The 20,229-nt window shown below is 44.3% G+C and overlaps 1 protein-coding gene across 2 annotated transcripts in view; it reads left to right on the plus strand.

The window, feature by feature from the left end:
* exd1 (exonuclease 3'-5' domain containing 1) overlaps positions 1–20,229 on the plus strand; it is a 72,906-nt gene that overhangs the window by 3,090 nt on the left and 49,587 nt on the right. For both annotated transcript variants that reach the window (XM_070878648.1, XM_070878649.1), the window contains exons 2-4: positions 1,460–1,528; positions 4,412–4,469; positions 16,032–16,096. In XM_070878648.1, coding sequence (XP_070734749.1) covers positions 1,460–1,528; positions 4,412–4,469; positions 16,032–16,096 — 192 coding nt within the window. The remainder of the gene's footprint in view (positions 1–1,459; positions 1,529–4,411; positions 4,470–16,031; positions 16,097–20,229) is intronic.

A 20,229-nucleotide genomic window follows, 5' to 3' on the forward strand; every position in this document is an offset into this window, starting at 1 on the left:
GAGTACTACAGTTCTGGGTACTTCCCCTCAGGAAGGATATATTGGCTGAAAAGGGTTAAAATTTGAAGATGGATTGCATAGACTAATAGTTTTCAAACCTTTTTGGTTGAAAAACTCCTTTTCAAATCAATTAGTAATCACTGACCTCCCTGTAATGCTACATAATACTCATAATCTGAAGGTACTGCATGTAAAGTGTTTTAATAATGCTTTTAAGAAAACAGCCATTTACTGACTGGTATCTGTGAGATGGGTGTGCCTGCTTTCTCACACCAATTCTGGGCACTCCACAGCAACAGGTAGCCACTATTAGCCGCTTGGTGCTGGACAATTTCTGAAGCCGTCAGCAGGCTGGTCAAGGTGGGTGAGGACACGAGGGCTATGCACACGCTGGGATGCTGCTGGAAACGTGAGTCACTGCCGATTGTCCCACAGCCAAGTTGTGAACCAGCTGCACTGTGGGATTCTACCTCTGTGTGAGCACGTTCAGGGTGTGTTTGAAGGGCCCCATGGACGCTCTGATCGCATGTCTAGAGGATGGCACAGGGTCACGGCGGCAGGGAGCACTCGTTGCAAAGTGAGTGAGAATTGTGGGCCTCTGATAATTGTGGACGAAGATAATTCACAACAACTGTATTATGTCTGTGATGTACCTATGAATGACTCCACGAGGCAATGTGTTGTACTCAAACTGTAATAACCTTGGTCCTTTATTCGTAACTCCAGAATGAGGCAGCCGCATGGTGGCTACCCTTTTATACAGCCCCTGCCATCAGGGCAGGAAACCGGTCTCTACCAGTTGCACCCTCTAGTGGTGCCAGCATAGTATATACACAGTGTAAACCTTATTGATTAGTATATCAGGTGAACAAGTCTCCATCTTATGCAACTATACAGTGACTACACAGAGTATAGTCTGCATATATAACAAACTGAATCCGTGCCCGTGATATAAAGAGGAGCAGGCTTAAAATGAGCTCTGGCCGCCTCCAGTCGTGGCGCCGGTGGAAAGTTTCTACGGATCCCAGTTTGAGAAAGATTCAGAGGTGGTCTAATTGAGGTGTTTAAGATGATTTTAAATGATTTCATGAGATAGGCAGAGAGAAGCTATTGCTGTGCTAGGAAATTCAAGAACAAGGGGGCATAACCTTGAAAATAGAGCTCGGCTGTTCAGGGGTGATGTCAGGAAGCATTTGGGTAACCAAAATCTCAAACACTCGCCACTAAAAGCTGTTGAAGCTCGATTTAAAATGAAAATTTCCAAACAGCTTGATAGATTTTTGTTCGGCAAGGTTATTAAGAGTAACAGAAACACGGTGGGTAAATGGAGTTAAGATAGAGATCAGCCATGGTCTAATTGAATGGCAGAACAGGCTGGAGAGGCTGAATGCTCTAATCCTGTTCTTGTGTTCCTAACTGATCAGTTCTTAACATAACTCTTGTTTGTTTCTTTCTGCAGTTGAAGATTTGGAAAATAAACGAAAGCTGCCTGGTGTGAAAATGTTTTTTGGATATGAGATCAAAAATTGTAAGCATTTTTACTGATTGCTCCCCTTTCTCAAGTGCTTCTACTATACAGTGTTTTGTAAAATATTGTAGTAATGTAATTCGCAACCATCGCCAGAGGTCCTGGGAGTAGAAGTGAATTGTTTCCCTAAATGAAACAGGCAGAATTACGGTAAGGACCCATACTGCTCTTGGGGTCCCCTCAGCAACCAATCTGAGAGCAACCTTGCCGGGGTATCTGTCTGCCCTTTTGGTTTTACATAGAAATATATAGAACATACAGCACAAAAACAAACCGTCTGGCCCAATCAGTCCATGCCAGTGTTTATGCTCCACTCAAGCCTCCTCCCATCCTTCCTCATTTAACGTTATCAGCATAACCCTCTATTCCTTTCTCCCTCATTTGCTTGTCATTAAATGCATCAATACTGTTCGCTTCAACCACTCTCTGTGGTAGCAAGTTCCACATTCTCACCATTCTTTTTGGGTAAAGAAGTTTCTTCTGAATTCCCTATTGGATTTTTTGGTGACTGATGGCCTCTAGTTATGCTCTTCCCCACAAGTAGAAACATTCTCTCTGTATCCACTCTTATCAAAACCTTTCATAATATTAAAGACCTCTATTAGTCACCCCTCAGCTTTTTTTCAAGAGAATGGAGACCCAGTCTGTTAATCATTTCCTGATAGGTGTACCCTCGCAGTTGTGGTATCATCCTTGTAAATCTACTCTGCACCCTCTCCAGAACCCCTCCTTTTTATAATATGCCGACTAGAGCTGCACACAGTACTCCAAGTGTAGTCTAACCAAGGTTCGATACAAGATTATAGAATGATGAGAAGAGAAAGCAGCTTGCAAATACAGATGGTGTAAATGCAATAAAAGCTCAATAGCGTGTCCTGATTTATTTCTAAACTCTCTAGGTGTTAGAGGCTAGTGAAAGAATTGCATGTAAATAAGCTTATTAATTGAGCTACCATTTAGACTAACAGGTGGTGCTGTGTACACTATGTCCCAGGCCCACTGCCCCAGTTCTATCGTGGCCCCCCGACCTGCGAGAGAACTGGTCCACAGGTCTGGCTATAAGAGCTGGAGCAGCGTACCACTTCAACCTCCTGTGCGAGCTGCTCCAAGTGTGCGCCGATCTTGATGAGCGACTGGGTGACGTCATTAAAACCCTGGTTGCCGTTTTGGAGCATGGGCAGGAACATCGGCAGGGCCCAGGTACAGAGGAGTGGGAAGGTCGGGGCGGAGGTGCGACAGATGAGGGTACGGGGCCCAGAAGAGCCAAGGGCCCAGGGGCAGCAGGGGCCAGCCCACACTGCGATGTGTGCACGCGCTAAGTCTGTGCAGCAGAGCAGGTCTCCAGTTGTCTTGGTCCTGGACCAAGGCCTAGCTCTGTCAAGCCTGTGGGGTGGCTGGTGTGCAACGGTCACCACACGTTTGAAAAAAAAATCCATGCACAGGCATCTTCCACCCCCTCAATTGGAGTTCAGGACTGGAACATTGGGTCCTTCATCGAAATATCTGTGAACTCGTGGAAGCAAGTCGTCCTCGTTTGAGGGATGGCCTATGATGGTGGTGGAGCCACAGATTGTGGATACCATTCCTGCTCACTGATCTGTAACAAGGATTTGAGGAACTGATTGGAAAATACAAATGTCCCGATTGTTGCAGATGCTTCTCCGACTGTTCTCTAACTCTTGCCCTGCCCACACATTCGGGCTGCTGAGTTGTGTGCAGGATTCGGGGGGCAGCAGTTGTACGCAGGACCATAGCCTCCGTGCTTGCGCTCTTCTGTCTTCCCCAATTTCTTGGGGATAAGAATTTTGAAGATGCACTTGCTGGGGTTATATTCTCTTTTATGAATGTTATAGTGGTTATGTTGTTGGACTAGTAATCCCGAGGTCTGGACTAATAATGCAGAGAAGTGAGTTCAAATCCCACTACGGCAACTAGGGAATTTAAATTCAGTTAATTACATTTTTAAAAAGCTAGTGAAACTGCTGGATTGTTGTTAAAAATCCATATGTTTCATTCATGCCCTTTTTAGGGAAGGAAAACTTCCATCCTTACCTGGTCTGGTCTATTTGTGACTCCAGACCTGCAGCAATGTGGTTGACCCTGTGAAATCACCCTCTTTTCAAGGGCAGATAGGGATGGGCAATAAATGCTGGCCTTGCCAGCAACACCCACGTCAAATGAACAATTTTCTTTTAATGGCTCTGGGTAACCCGAGTTCTTTTTTTCACCCCTCCCACTGCTTGATGTACATCTGACAGCACATCTAAAATCAGTAAGCCAATATGGGAAGGCTCAATTGAATGATGATTAGCCCATTTGGGGCACTATTGCAGAAAAGTCTGGGGCATCGCAAGTCCTGACCATTTGTGTGTGGTCTGATGCCAATGGTGGTGAAATCATAATCCTCTCTTTCCACTGCCCCCCCCCCCGCCCCAACATTGAATACTGAAGGAACAGCTAAAAATATTTATCCATGTGCACGTGTTTGGCAGTTCAATGTTAAAACTAAAGGGAAAGTTCTAAATGACTAGTTAAAATTAATACGACTGAGAAAATGTCAATGTTCTGCCCTCTTCTCCTGGAGGTCTTGATGCTTGCAGTGGTTCCATTCCATGTATGTCCGACACCCACAGATCCCTCAACAACGTGGCCATTGTTCACGTGAGACCACGGACAGTGTGGTTTTTGGCAGCTTATTTGATTGTGGGGTACCACAGCCCAGCATGATCCTGCTTTCACCTGACATCCACACACGAGTCCCTGATTCCTTCTGGGAGCAGACAAGCTGGCTGATTATTCTCTGGCTCTGAGACCAGTTGCACACCCCCACCCATCTCTCTGCTGGTGAGATCAGTTAACTCTTTGTTTGTTTGTTTGTTTCAGTGGAGATCCTTGATGCCTTGCCCACCGGATCTGCGAATAATCCAACAAATGTTAACAAGTAGGTGGCAGCTTCTTGACCAATGCACAATTTCTCGTTTTAACTGCAGCTACTTAAGAACATCGCATCTCTGCTATATCACTTGTTGTGATGTATTGTGTTGACTGAGGCCTGGTACCTTAAAGGTTCACCAGTCAAGTCCAGTCCGTCGTAGTCTGAGCATTATTGCACAACTTAGATCCCTAATGCTCTTTCGGACACCCAGTGCCAGCAGAAAAATATACCCCAGGTCAGTTATAGCCCACTTATACAGAAATTAAAGCATCCTCCACGCTGCCCAAGAAATGTGTTTTAGCCTGCCTCAGCATTGTTCCTCTTAATATGCTATATTGAGATTTTTCCATTTCCCACAATATCTACCCTTTGGCACCTGAGTGCAATTTCTAAATTTGGGGCTGAATTAGATGTACTGATGACCAATGTTCCCTTTAAGCTACACGGCCGCGCATTGCTCTGGAGTTCCTGCATAGCCGGCTCACCAAAATGCAAAACACGGATTTTTGCATGGGTGGCGTGGCCCGGAAAAAAAATTAGAGGGAACATTGCTGATGGTTCTCAATCTGGATTGAGACTGCCCCGATTCCTCTTGCATTTGGTTAGCAGGCAGATGGAGCTGTCTGCATCAGCAGGATTTGAATTCTGGTCAGAGTTACAATACTGGTGTAATAAACCATCTGTATCAAGTCTCCAAGTTGTGACTTTTGGTACTTGTGATTTGTATGTATAAAGAGGGATGAGGTCCTACAGGCAGAATTTAGGGAGCTAGGAAGAAAATTCAAGGATAGGAATGCAAAGGTAGTAATCTCCGGGTTACTACTGGTGCCACATGTTAATGAGTACAAGGATAGAGAGGATGAACGCATGGCTGGAGAGTTGGTGTAGCAGGGAGGGCTTTAACTTCCGAGGCATTGGGACTGCTTCTGAGGGAAATGGGGCCTGTACAAACCGGACAAGTTGCACCTCAACAGCGCCGGGACATAGAAACATAGAAAATAGGTGCAGGAGTAGGCCATTTGGCCCTTCGAGCCTGCACCGCCATTCAATGAGTTCATAGCTGAACATGCAACTTCAGTACCCCATTCCTGCTTTCTCGCCATACTCCTTGATCCCCCTAGTAGTAAGGACTACATCTATAGAAACTAGAATCTAGAAAGCGAATCTAAGGCAGAGGAAACGAGGATTAGTAAGTAGTAATCAAGGAGGTATTCCTGCGCTAAATGATATATATAATGCAAGGCGTCTAGTGAATAAGGCGGATGAGCTAAGAGCACAGGTAGACACTTGGGACTATGACATTATAGCCATTACAGAGACATGGCTGAAAGAGGGGCAGGTTTGGCAGATCAATATTCCTGGCTACAGGATTTTTAAACAGGACAGAGAGGGGGGTAAAAAGGATAAAGAAACTCTTCCAGCGGTGAAGAGGGTATGTTAGAGGGATCATCAAATGAGGCCAAATGGGTTGAACTGAAAAATAAAAAAGGGGCAATCACTGCTGTGTATTATAGACCCCCAAACAGTGGGAGGGAGATAGAGGAGCAAATATGTAGGGAAATTGCTGTGAAGTCCAAAAACCATAGGGGCAGTAATAGGGGGTTTTAACTATCCTAATATTGATTGGGACAAACATAGTGTGAAGGGTATAGAGGGTGTGGAATTCTTAAAATGCATTCAAGAGAACTTTTTTAGTCAGTATGTAACAAGCCCAACACGAGAGGGGGCGGTTTTGTATTTCGTTTTGGAGAATGAAGCTGGGCAGGTGGAAGGGGTATTAGTGGGAGAGCACTTGGGTGCCAGTGACCATAATTCAGTCAGATTCAAGTTCGTTATGGATAAGGACAAGGATAGACCAGGAATAAAAGTCCCAAATTGGGGAAAAGCTAAGTTGAGGAGTGATTTGGCCACAGTGGACTGGAAACAGCTACTTCTGGGTAAATCAGTGTCAGAACAGAGGGAGGCGATCTGGAAGGCTCAGGCCAAACATGTGCCCTTAAAGAAAAAGGGTGGGAATAACAATTCTAGAGCCCCCTGGATGTCTAGGGACTTACAAGGGAGGATAAAGAAAAAAAGGGAAGCTTATGTCATATATCGACGGCTAAATACTGTAGAATCTTTGGAGGAATATAGAAAGTTAAGAGGTAAAATTAAAAATATTAGGAATTCTAAGAGAGAGCATAAAAAATTCTTGGCTAGTAAAATTAAGGAAAACCCAAAGAGGTTCTATAAATATATTAAGAGCAAGAGGGTAACTAAAGAAAAGGGTAGGGCCTATTGGAGACCATGAGGGTAATCTTTGTGTAGAGGCAGAAAATGTTGGTATGGTTCTTAATGAATACTTTGCGTCTGTTTTCACAAAGGAAAAGGGCAATGCATATTCTACCATCAAGGAGGAGTGTGAATTTATGGATGAAATAAATGGGGTTTAGCAGCTTTGAAAGTAGAAAAGTCCCCAGGCCCAGATGAAATGCATCCCAGACTGTTGAGTGAAGTAAATCAGGAAATAGCAGAGGCCTTGACCATCATTTTCCAGTCCTCTTTGGATTCAGGTATGGTGCCAGAGGACTGGAGGACTGCTAATGTGGTACCCTTGTTTAAGAAGGGAGAAAGGGATAGGCCAAGTAATTACAGGCCTGTCAGCCTAACTTCTGATGGGAAAATTATTGGAAACTATCCTGAAAGACAGGATAAATCTACATTTGGAAAGGCAAGGATTAATTAGGGGCAGTCAGCACAGATTTGTTAAGGAAAGATTGTGTTTGACTATCCTGATAGAATTTTTTTGAGGAGGTAACCAGGAGGGTTGATGAGGGTAGTGCATACAATGTAGTGTATATGGACTTCAGCAAGGCTTTTGATAAGATCCCACATGGTAGACTGGGATCCAGGGCAAAGTGGCAAGTTGGATCCAAAATTGGCTTAGTGGTAGGAAGCAAAAGGTAATGGTTGATGGATGTTTTTGTGACTGGAAGGATGTTTCAGTGGAATTCCGCAGGGCTCAGTACTGGGTCCATTGCTTTTTGTGGTATACATAAATGATCTAGATTTAAATTATATTCACTCTGAAGCATCCACTATGCTGAGGATGTTGTGAATAGCACATTTAGTGAGTTGGTCGCACCGCAGGCAAAGGTTACACAGCCAGATAGGGAATGGGTGACCTTCAGGAAGAGCAAGGGAAGGAAGGTAGTGCAGGGGTCACCTGCAGTCACCTCCCTCCAAAACCGATATAACATTTTGGATACTGTTGGGGGAGGTGGCTCATCAGGGGAAGGCAGCAGCAGCCAAGTCCATGGCACCAGGGGTGGCTCTGCTGCACAGGAGGGCAGGAAAAAGAGTGGAAGAACTATAGTGCTAGGGGAACAGATAGGCATTTCTTCGGCCGCGAACGAGACTCCAGGATGGTATGTTGCCTCCCTGGTGCAAGGGTCAAGGATGTCTCAGAGCGGCTGCAGCACATTCTGGAGGGGGAGCAGCCAGCTGTCGTGGTGCATGTAGGTACCCAATGATGTAGGTAAAAAACGGGATGAGGTCCTACAAGCTGAATTTAGGGAGCTGAGTTAAATTTAAAAAGTAGGACCTCAAAGATAGTAATCTCAGGATTGCTACCAGTGCCACGTGCTAGTCAGACTAGGAATTGCAGGATAGTTCAGATCAATACGTGGCTTCAGGAATGGTGCAAGGCGGAGGGATTCAAATTCCTGGGACATTGGAACCGGTTCTGGGGGAGGTGGGACCAGTACAAACCGGACGGTCCGCACTTGGGCAGGAACGGAACCTATGTCCTAGGCGGAGTGTTTGCTCGTGCTGTTGGGGAGGGGTGAAACTAATATGGCAGGGGGATGGGAACCTCTGCAGGGAGGCAGAGGGAAGTAAAAAGGGGGCAGAAGCAAAAGGTAGGAAGGAGAAAAGCAGAAGTGGAGGGCAGAGAAATCAAGGGCAAAAATCAAAAAGGGCCACATTACAACATAATTCTAAAAGGACAGAGTGTTTGGGGGGAAAAAACAAGCCTGAAGGCTGAGTCTCAATGCGAGGAGCATTCGTAATAAGGTGGATGAATTAACTGCGCAGATAGCTGTTAATGGATATGATGTAATTGGGATTACGGAGACATAGCTCCAAGGTAACCAAGGCTGGGAACTCAACATCCAGGGGTATTCAATATTCAGGAAGGAAAAGGAGGTGGGGTAGCGTTACTGGTTAAAGAGGAGGTTAATGCAATAGTAAGGAAGGACATTAGCTTGGATGATGTGGAATCTATATGGGTAGAGCTGCGAAATACCAAAGGGCAGAAAACGTTAGTGGGAGTTGTGCACAGACCACCAAACAGTAGTAGGGAGGTTGGGGATGGCATCAAACAGGAAATTAGGAACGTGTGCAATAAAGGTACAGCAGTTATCATGGGTGACGCTAACCTACATATTGTTTGGGCTAACCAAACTGGTAGCAATACCATGGAGGAGGATTTCCTGGAGTGTATAAGGGATGGTTTTCTTGACCAATATGTCGAGGAACCAACTAGAGAGCAGGCCATCCTAGACTGCGTCTTGTGTAACGAGAGAGGATTAATTAGAAATCTAGTCATGCATGGCCCCTTGGGGAAGAGTGACCATAATATGGTAGAATTCTTCTTTAACATGGAGAGCGACATAGTTAATTCGGAGACTAGGGAACTTCGATGGTATGAGGCGTGATTTGGCTAGACTGGCAAATGATATTTAAAGGGTTGACAGTGGATAAGCAACGGCAGACATTTAAAGATCACATGGATGAATTACAACTATTGTACATCCCTGTCTGGCGTAAAAATAAAAAAGGGAAGGTGGCTCAACCGTGGCTAACAAGGGAAATTAGGGAAAGTGTTAAATCCAAGGAAGAGGCATATAAATTGGCCAGAAAAAGCAGCAAACCTGAGGACTGGGAGAAATTTAGAATTCAGCAGAGGACTACGGGTTTAATTAGGAGGGGGAAAATAGAGTATGAGAGTAGGGAACAAGCTTGCAGGGAACATATAAACTGACTGCAAAAGCTTTGATAGATATGTGAAGAGAAAACTATTAGTGAAGACTAATGTAGGTCCCTTGCAGTCAGCATCAAGTGAATTCATAATTGGGATCAAGGAAATGGCAGACCAATTGAACAAATACTTTGGTTCTGTCTTCACGAAGGAAGACACGAATAACCACCCGAAAATACTAGGACCGAGGGTCTAGCTAGAAGGAGGAACTGAAGGAAATCTTTATTAGTCAGGAAATGGTGTTAGGGAAACTGATGGGATTGAAGGCCGATAAATCCCCAGGGCCTGATAGTCTGCATCCCAGAGTACTTAAGGAAGTGGCCCTAGAAATAGTAGATGCATTGGTCATTTTCCAACATTCCATGGACTCTGGATCAGTACCTATGGATTGGAGGGTAGCCAATGTAACCCCACTTTAAAAAAGGAGGGAGAGAGAAAACGGGGAAGTATAGACCGGTTAGCCTGACATCGGTGGTGGGGGGAAAATGCTGGAATCAATTCTTCAAGATGTAATAGCAGCGCACTTGGAAAGCAGTGACAGGATCGGTCCAAGTCAGCATGGATGTATGAAAGGGAAATTATGCTTGACAAATCTTTGAGTTTTTTTGAGGATGTAACTAGTAGAGTGGATAAGGGAGAACCAGTGGATGTGGTGTATTTGGACTTTCAAAAGGCTTTTGACAAGGTCCCACACGAGAATAGTGTGCAAAATTAAGGCACATGGTAATGTATTGATGTGGATAGAGAACTGGTTGGCAGACAGGAAGCAAAGAGTGGGAATAAACTGCTCCTTTTCAGAATGGCAGGCAGTGACTAGTGGGGTGCTGGTTCAGTGCTGGGACCCCAGCTATTTACAATATACATTAATGATTTAGATGAAGGAATTGAATGTAATATCTCCAAGTTTGCAGATGACACTAAGCTGGGTGGCAGTGTGAGCTGTGAGGAGGATGCTAAGAGGCTGCAGAGTGACTTGGACAGATTAGGTGAATGGGCAAATGTATGGCAGATGCAGTATAATGTGGATCAATGTGAGGTTATCCACTTTGGTGGCAAAAACAGGAAGGCAGATTATTATCTGAATGGTGACAGATTAGGAAAAGGGGAGGTGCAACGAGACCTGGGTGTCACGGTACATCAGTCATTGAAGGTTGGCATGCAGGTACAGCAGGCAGTAAAGAAAGCAAATGACATGCAGGCCTTCATAGCGAGAGGATTTGATTTTAGGAGCAGGGAGGTCTTGCTGCAGTTGTACAGGTCCTTGGTGAGACCACACCTTGAGTATTGTGTGTAGTTTTGGTTTCCTAATCTGAGGAAGGATGTGCTTGCTATTGAGGGAGTACAGCGAAGGTTCACCAGACTAATTCCTGGGATGGCAGGACTGACCTATGAAGAAAGACTGAATCGGCTAGGCTTATACTCACTGGAATTTAGAAGAACGAGAGGAAATCGCATAGAAACACACACATTTCTGACGGGACTGGACAGGTTAGATGCAGGAAGAATGTTCCTGATGTTGAAGTCCAGAACCAGGGGTCACAGTCTAAGGATTGGAGTAAGCCATATAGGACCGAGATGAGGAGAAACTCTTTCACCCAGAGTGGTGAACCTGTGGAATTCTCTATCACAGAAAGTTGTTGAGTCCAGCTTGTTAGATATATTCAAGAGGGAGTTAGATATTGCCCTTGCGGCTAAGGGGATCAGGGTGTATGGAGAAAAGGCAGGAGTGGAGTACTGAAGTTGCCTGATCAGCCATGATCATATTGAATGACGGTGCAGGCTCGAAGGGCCGAATAGCCTACTCCTGCACCTATTTTCTATGTTTCTATAGGAATGTTTGCAGGTGACACTAAAATAGGCTGTGTGGATGATCATGAAGAAGAAAGCTGCAGATTGCAGGCCTCTACTCCATTGGAATTCAGAAGAATGAGAGGTGATCTTATCGATTTGTATAAGATTATGAGGGGCCTTGACAAGGTGGATGCAGAGAGGATGTTTCCACTGATGGGGGAGACTAGAACTAGGAGGGCATAATCTAAGAATAAGGGGCCGCCCATTTAAAACTGAGGAGGATAAATTTCTTCTCTCAGATGGTTGTGGATCTGTGGAATTCGCTGCCTCAGAGAGCTGTGGAAGCTGGGACATTGAATAAATTTAAGACCGAAATAGACAGTTTCTTAAACGATATGGGAATAAGGGGTTATGGGGAGCGGGCGGGGAAATGGACCTGAGTCCATGATCGGATCAGCCAGGATTGTATTAAATGGCGGAGCAGGCTCGAGGGGCCGTATGGCCTACTCCTGCTCCTATTTCTTATGTTATGTTCTTGTATCAATGAACTGGTCAGGTGGGTGGAACAGTGGCAAATGGAATTCAATCTGGATAAATATGAGGTAATGCATTTGGGGAGGTCTAACAAGGCAAGGAAATACACTTAATAGTGTAGAGGAACAAAGGGATCTTGGAGTGCAGGTCCATAGATCCCTAAAGGTAGCAGGCCAGGTGGATAAGATGGTTAAGAAGGCATATGGAATATTTGCCTTTTAGTCGATGCATGGAATTTTATGAGCGAGGCTCTTTGTCAGCCGGTGCGGACATAATGGGCTGAAATGGCCGCCTATGCGGTAGATTTCTATGTTTCTAAAGATAGAAATCTTGCCCATAGATATTCAAATTATTTCCCTTATTATCTCCATCTCTACTAAGCAAAGGCTAAGCAGTTCTAATGGAAGATTTTTATTTTCACAGACTGGGAGATGTAAAACGCACAAGTTTATAAAGGCAATTAATTTTTCGTGTATCCAGGACAGTTTTCTGAAACAACCTGCTTTAGAACCGACAAGAGAACAGGCCATGCTCGTCTTAGTCATGAGTAACAAGCCAGAATGAATGAATTAGTCTGACAGTAATGGAACATCTTGTAAACACTGACCATAAAATGAGAGTTCAAGAACAAGAAAGCTCACACAAAAAACTCAGGTTTTTGACATAAGCTGAAAATGTTAAACTGGGCTGAGCTGTTAACTGGTGAAGCTACAGAAAAATAATGAAGTATTCAGTATTTAGGAGAAATATTTATTACAGTGCAAGACCAATAGGTATCCCTAAAGAGCAAAAATTCCACTTGTGCAGACAAGCAACCAGGGTCAACCTATGAGGTAATCTGGAGTATAGCACTAAAGGCAATGGCTTTAACAAGTGCCAAGGGAAGTGGTAATTCAACATACTGGGGAAAAATATAGAAAACAACAAAAGGACACCAAGAAAATATTTAGAGCTCCAAAAAAGAATACGGAAAAAAAACTTAGAATAAAATGTAAACATTTTTATAAATAAGAGTAAGAGAGTGGCCAAGGGAAATATCCTTGGCCCCCTTCTATTTCTCAGCTGCATTCTGTTGTTCGGCGACATCATCTGAAAGCATAAGAACATAATAGGAGCAGGCCATACAGCTCCTCGAGCCTGCTCCGCCATTTAATAAGATCATGGTTGATCCGATCATGGACTCAGCTCCACTTCCCTGCCCACTCTCCATAAACCCTTATTCCCTTATCGTTTAAGAAACTGTCTATTTCTATCTTAAATTTATTTAATATCCCAGCCTCCACAGCTCTGAGGCAACAAATTCCACAGATTCACAACCCTCAGAGAATTTCTCCTCATTTCTGTTTTAAATGATGACCCCTTATTCTCAGGTCATTCCCTCTAGTTCTCGCCTCCCCCATCAGTGGAAACATCCTCTCTGCATCCACCTTGTCAAGCCCCCTCATAATCTTATACGTTTCGATAAGATCACCTCTCATTCTTCTGAATTCCAATGAGTAGAGGCCCAACCTACTCAACCTTTCCTCATAAGTCAACCCCTTGTCTCCGGAATCAGCCTTCTCTGAACTGCCTCCAAAGCAAGTATATCCTTTCGTAAATAGCAGTGTCAGTTTCCACATGTACACTGATGAGACCAGTGGAAACTGACACTGTGTACCTCACCACCACACCTCTCGTCCCCTACACTGTCTCTAAACTGTCAGACTGCTTGTCCAGTGAGCAGAAATTTGCTTAAACTAAATACTGTGTCCCCAATACAAACTCCATTCTCTAGCCACCGACTCCATCTCCCTCCCTGGCAACTATCACGCTGAACCACATTGTTCGCAATCTTTGACCGCGAGATGAACTTCTGATCAAATATCTGCACCATCACTAGGACCACCTATTTCCGTCTTCGGAACATTGCCCGATTCTGCCCTTGCCTCAGCCTTCATCCATGCCTTTGTTACCTCTAGATTTGACTATTCCAATACACTTCTGGCTGGCCTCCCATTTTCTACCCTACGTAAACTTGAGTTCATCCAAAATTCTGCTGCCCGTGTCCTAACTCGCACCAAGCCCTGTTCACCCAACACCAATGTTCCTGTAAGCTGCATAGTATGCCAGGATCCCACGTAGCCGGCTTGCTGGCTTTTCATTGCAAAGACCGCGGATGTGCAGTATTTTGAATTGTCACGTAGTGCCAAGAAATGCTACAGTGATCATTGCCTATCGCCCCTGTTCTCGCTGCCGATTAAGCAGTACCTCGATTTTAAAATTCTCATTTTGTTTTCAAATCCCTTCATGACCTCGCCCATCCTTATCTCTCTCAATCTCCAGCCTCACAACCCTACGAGATGTCGGCACTCGAATTCTGGCCTTTTCAGCATCCCTGACTATAATTGCTCAACCATTGGTGGCAGTCCTTCAACTGCTGAGGCCCCAAGCTCTGGAATTTCCTCCCTAAACCTCTCCACCTCTCTACTTCTTTCCTCCTTTAAGATTCTCCTTAAAACCTACCTCATTGACCAAGCATCTGTCTTAATATCTACTGATGTGGCTCAGTGTCAAACTTTGTTTGATAAAGCTCCAGTGAAGCACCTTAGGATGCTTTACTACTTTAAAGATGCTATATAAATACAAGTTGTATCCAAATGTGTAAATGACACTAAGCTAGGAGTGACTGAAAGCAGTGCAGATGGGAGCAGGAAGAGACAGATTAAGTGAGTGGGGAAAAACTGTGGCAAATGGAGTTCAGGGTGGGCAAGTGTGAGGTCGTCCACTTTACGAACGGTGACGGATAGGAAAAATCCCATTGGTCCATTCAGTCTGTTCCATGCAACTTGTGCATCACAATATCAGCACTCCCCACCCCACCCGAAAGCCATGTTATCTCTTGGAAACGGTGTATTTTCTAAATGGTGAGAAACTAGTGACTAGAAAATCAGAGATTTGTGACTCCAAATATGCAAATCATTTAAAAACTAGGAGACTGGTACAAAAAGCAATATTCAAAGGCTAATGGAATGTTGACCTTGATCTCAGAGGCTGGCGGTCAAAGGGGAGGGACCGATGTTTCCGTTGTACAGAGCCTTGGTCAGGCCTCGAGTCCTGCGTTCAGTTTTGGTCACTGAACCACAGGAAGGATAGATTGCCCTCGGAGGGGATGCAGTGCAGATTCACCACAATGATACTGGGGTGTAGAGGATTAAATTATAAGGACCGGTTGGATAAACTTTGCTTGTATTCCCTTGAGTTTAAAAGATTGAGGGATGATCTGATCAAGGTGTTTAAAATGTTAAAAGGATTTGATATTTAGATACAGGGAAACTATTTCTTCTGGTGGAGGAATCAAGAACAAGAGGACATAACAGGGTAGTGAAAATCTGGATCTCTCGACCCCAAAATACTGTGGATGCTGGGGACAATTGGAGCTTTCAGGACTGAGATAGATAAATGTTTGTTGGGTAAGGGTATCGAGAGATATGGAATTGAGGTGTTGACCAGGTTTGACCTACTCCTGTTCCTAAACCAATTGAATTGTGCCTAAGCTAAAGTGCGTTGACTAAACCTAACGCTACGGTGTGAGGGGCAGTGGATTCAAACCCATCCAAAATATGAAAGAGGCTTCATTAAATTTCCTTTTGAAGATTTGTGCCCTGCACAATTCCAGTCCAAATAATTGCCAGCCTATTTCCAGGCAGCTGCCAGTGCAACTGTGAAACCATCCATTCGGAGGCTCATGGCACCTTCAACTCTCCTTTGGTATTCTCGGGAGTCAGTGGCTCACGTGTGATCTACACACTGATTTAACGGCTCCCCATTGGTACCCAGGAGTGAACTTGTCTTTTTCTGGTATGTGGCAGAGTTCAGCTACATTTGAACCAGTTCAGTCATGACCAGTGTTCCCATTAAGCTGTGTGGCAACGTAGAGCTCCGGGGGTCCCGCGCAGCCGGTGAGCTCGCTTTTACATTGGGGGGAAAAAACAAGCATGCGGGGAATTTTGAATGGGCAGGGGCAAAATAAATGGCGGGATGTTAGTTATGATAATGGATTTATTGAGTTTACAGAGGAAGGTTGTACAACAGTCAATCCCTATTTCTCAAAGCTCTGATTTTCTGTCCGACAAGCAAGAAAACAGAGATCTAAGTTATATTGTTTGCACTTAAGCAGTTGCAGAAAACGAAATGGGAAGCACTGCTAGATCCTAACTCTTTTTTTCTGTATGTTCTTATTGAAGTGATGAAAGGAGCAAACTGGAGGAGACAAATCCAGAGAAGGTTTTCAGAGGGGAACATTTCTCAGGTACCTGAACTGGCTAGCTTTACAATTTCAATCTGATGTGGGGGAGGCTCCCATTCAGTGAACTGAGTGATTTACGAAATGCATTCAGCATTGGGATTTGAGGGAGCGACATTATAATATTGCTGAAGACATTAAATGAAGGTACAGCAAATTGTGGCAATGGTTGTAAAAGACTAAGAGGGCATTAATGTTGCAGTGTGGGCAGATAAATAGATGTAACTCAAAGTAGAAAAATGTGAAGTAATACCATTTTGGAAGTGAATCGGGAAAATGAAAACACTTTTTGAATGGTAGGATTTCGAATCATAGAAATTTACAACACGGAAGGCGGCCATTTCGGCCCATTGTGTCTGTGCCGGCCAACCAATATCTACCCAGCCTAATCCCACTTTCCAACTCTTGGTCCGTAGCCCTGTAGGTTACGGCACTTCAAGTACACATCCAAGCACTTTTTAAATGTGGTGAGGGTTTCTGCCTCTGCCACCCTTTCAGGAGGTGAGTTCCAGACCCCCACCTTGGTGAAGAAATTTCCCCTCCTATCTCCTCTAAACCTCCCCCCAATTACTTTAAATCTATGCCCACTGGTTATTGACTCCTCTGCCAAGGGAAATAGGTCCTTCCTATCCACTCGATACAAGCCCCACATAATTTTATACACCTCAATCGGGTCACGCTTCAGCTTCCTCTGTTCCAAAGAAAACGGACCCAGCATCTCCAATCTTTCCTCATAGCCAAAATTCTCCAGTCCAGGCAACATTCTTGTAAATCTCCTCTGCACCTTTTCCAGTGCAATCACATCTTTCCTGTAATGTAGTGACCAGAACTACACGCAGTACTTGCTGAGACATCGTTGGTGGTATTTCTCCAGCGATTTGAGGTGTCTACTGTATATGGTCCACGTCTTAGCCATTCGGGAGGGCAGGTATTACTACAGCCCTGTAGACCATAAGCTTGGTGCCAGATTTGAGGGTCTGGTCTGCGAATACTCTCTTCCACAGGCGACCGAAGGCTGTGCTGGCGCACTGGAGGTGGTGTTGGACCTCGTCGTACATGTCTGCCCTTGCTGATACCGACACCTGGGAATCCCTGGCCAAAGACTGCCATAAGTGGAGGAAGAGCATCTGGGAGGGCGCTGTACACCTCGAATCTCGTCGCCGAGAATATGCAGAAAATAAGCGCAGGCAGCGGAAGGCGTGTGCTGAAAACCAGACTCCCCACCCACCCTTTCCTTCAACCACTGTTTGTGTCCCACCTGTGACAGAGACTATAATTCCTGTATTGGACTGTACAGTCACCTGAGAACTCACTGAGAATGGAAGCAAGTCTTCCTCAATTTTGAGGGACTGACTATGATGATGGCACAGTACTCCAGCTGCAGCCTAACCAGTGTTTTATACAGTTCAAGCATAACCTCCTTGCTCTTGTATTCCATGTCTCGACTAATAAAAGCAAATATTCCATATGCCTTTTTGACCACCTTATCTACCTGGCCTGCTACCTTTAGGGATCTGTGGACCTGCACTCCAAGGTCCCTTTGTTCCTCTACACTTTTCAGTGTCGTACAATTTAATGTGTATTCCCTTGCCTTGTTAGACCTCCCCAAATGCAATACCTCACAATTATCCAGATTGAATTCCATTTGCCACTGTTCTGCCCACCTGACCAGTACATTGATATCTTCCTGCAGTCCGCAGCTTTCTTCTTCATTATCAACCACAGCCTGTTTTAGTGTCATCTGCAAACTTCTTAATCATTCAAGTCCAAGTCATTGATATATACCACAAAAAGCAAGGGACCCAGCACTGAGCTCTGGGGAACCCCACTGGATACAGCCTTCCAGCCACACAAACACCCATCAATCAATTACCCTTTGCTCCCTGCCTCTGAGCCAATTTTGGATCCAACTTGCCCTGGATACCATGGGCTTTTACTTTTGTGACCAGTCTGCCTTGTGGGATCTTGTCAAATGCTTTGCTAAAATCCAAATACACTACATCACACGCACTGCCCTTATCAACCCTCCTTGTTACTTCCTCAAAAAATTCAATCAATTTAGTCAGACACGACCTTCCCTATACAAATCCATGCTGACTGTCCTTGTAAATGAAAATTTATCCTGTTGCTCAGGATTTTTTCCAATAATTTTCCCACCACTGAGGCTTGACTGGCCTGTAATTATTCGTTCTATCCCTTTCTCCCTTTTTAAACAAAGGTACCACATTAGCAGTCCTCCAGTCCTCTGGCACCACACCTGTAGCCAGAGAGGATTGGAAAATAATGGTCAGAGCCTCTGCTATTTCCTCTTTTGCTTCTTTTAACAGCCTGGGATACATTTCATCCAGGCCTGGGGATTTATCCACTTTCAAAACTGCTAAGCCCCTTAATACTTCCACTCAATGTATGTCTCATCTAATATTTCACACTCCTCTTTCCTTATTGTAAAGTCTGCATCGCGCCTCGCTTTTGTGAAAATGGAGTAGAGGAGCAGAAGCACCTTGTGCACAGGTCATTAAAGGTATCAATGCTGTTATGTGACAATCAAAATCTTTGGTTTTCTATCTAGAGACATAGATTAAAAAGCTGTGAGGTAATGCTGAACTTGTACAAGATCTTGGGCTACAGTTGGAGTATTGTGTACAGTTTTGGCACCACATGATGGGAAGAGTATAAAAGCAATGGAAAAGGTACAACACTGGGATGTCAGCAGGAATGGTTCGATAGGAAGAGACTTGAGAAGTTGGGATTTTTTTCACTGGAGTTGAGAAGTTTAAGGATAAACCTGATAAAGGTCTAAGATTATGATGTGAGTTGTGCTGGATTGTTTTCAGTGATTGGCAAAATGATAACGTAAAGAATCACAGCAGAACAAAACAGAAAGCTGTGTACAGAGGCTGATTCGAATGTACAATTCTGTCACAAAATGCTGTTGAAACAGAATCCATAAAATGGAATTTGATAGCTGCATGAGGAATGTGGAAGGGTATGGGATGAGAATGAGAGAGTGGCATTAGACAAAGTGACTCGAGAGAAAAACATCAGGAGAGGCATGAACTGTTTTTGTGCTGGGAAATTCTATGCAATCAGTTAGGGAGTGTGATGTTTATAGATCAAGCACTGTTTTTCTACACATCTGTGAATGTCATCTTCCAGCTGGCTGGTCTATTCTGTGGTGCCCAATTCTATGGCTCTCATTTTGTTAATGGGTCTGTTTTCCCAATTAGGAGCTTAGAGCTTTGTCAGATCTGCCAGAAGTTCAGAGGCCACAGTGAACAACTTGTTTGTGACATTGAAAAACTCAATGGCTTGTCCAGACATCACCCAATTTATTGTTTTTAAGTACATTTATTATTTAATTTTGCACATTTTATTTAATTTTAATTATTTCTCTGTCTAAATTTGTGTTCTCAAGGAGTTCCTCTCATTGGTGCAGCTTTGTGCGTTTGACCCCAGAGATGTACTTCAGTTTCTGTTTAACGCAACTTAAATTTTTACATATGTGTGTAACTTTTTTTTCCCAACCTAATTTTGGCTTCAAAAGCCATTGCTGTTCCAGCAGTTCTGACTGGAAATGTTTTCCTGGCTCAGCTGCTCTGCTGCCTAATCCCATACAAGGAGATAAGTGTTTCCAAACAGACTGAACTTAAAAATAGCAGCAGCTGAACAGATCCCAAACAACAGTAGCCAGCCTCCAGGCCCTGGGCCACCCAGGAGCAATGCCACAGGAGATATCGTTTTAACATTTCCCTCCTTTCTACCAGGTAATTCCCTCACACCCTGGAGATGCAAGATAGGGCTAATGAAGGCCACACAGCCCATGTTTGCCCATCAATGAAGGGAACCCTATAATTCCATCTCCTGCCCCCCAACTTCCCTAATAATAGCATCCATCTGCTCTATAAATGAATCTAGGGGTTCTGATGCCACTACCTTAGCTAGAAGTCCACTCCATATGTTGATCTCTCTCTTTTTGTGAGGGACAACTTCCTGAAATGAGCACTAAATTTGTCTTCATTAATTTGCAGCCATGCCTGTTGTCCTTCTGTTGTGGTTTAGTTTATAGTGTTAGCATTTCTATCCTGTTTGCTCTCAAAGTTTGAGGTCAACCCTCAGTCACCTGAAAATCCAATGTTTTT

The sequence above is a fragment of the Pristiophorus japonicus genome, chromosome 4 (genome assembly GCF_044704955.1).
Source record: "Pristiophorus japonicus isolate sPriJap1 chromosome 4, sPriJap1.hap1, whole genome shotgun sequence".
NCBI lineage: Eukaryota > Metazoa > Chordata > Chondrichthyes > Pristiophoridae > Pristiophorus > Pristiophorus japonicus.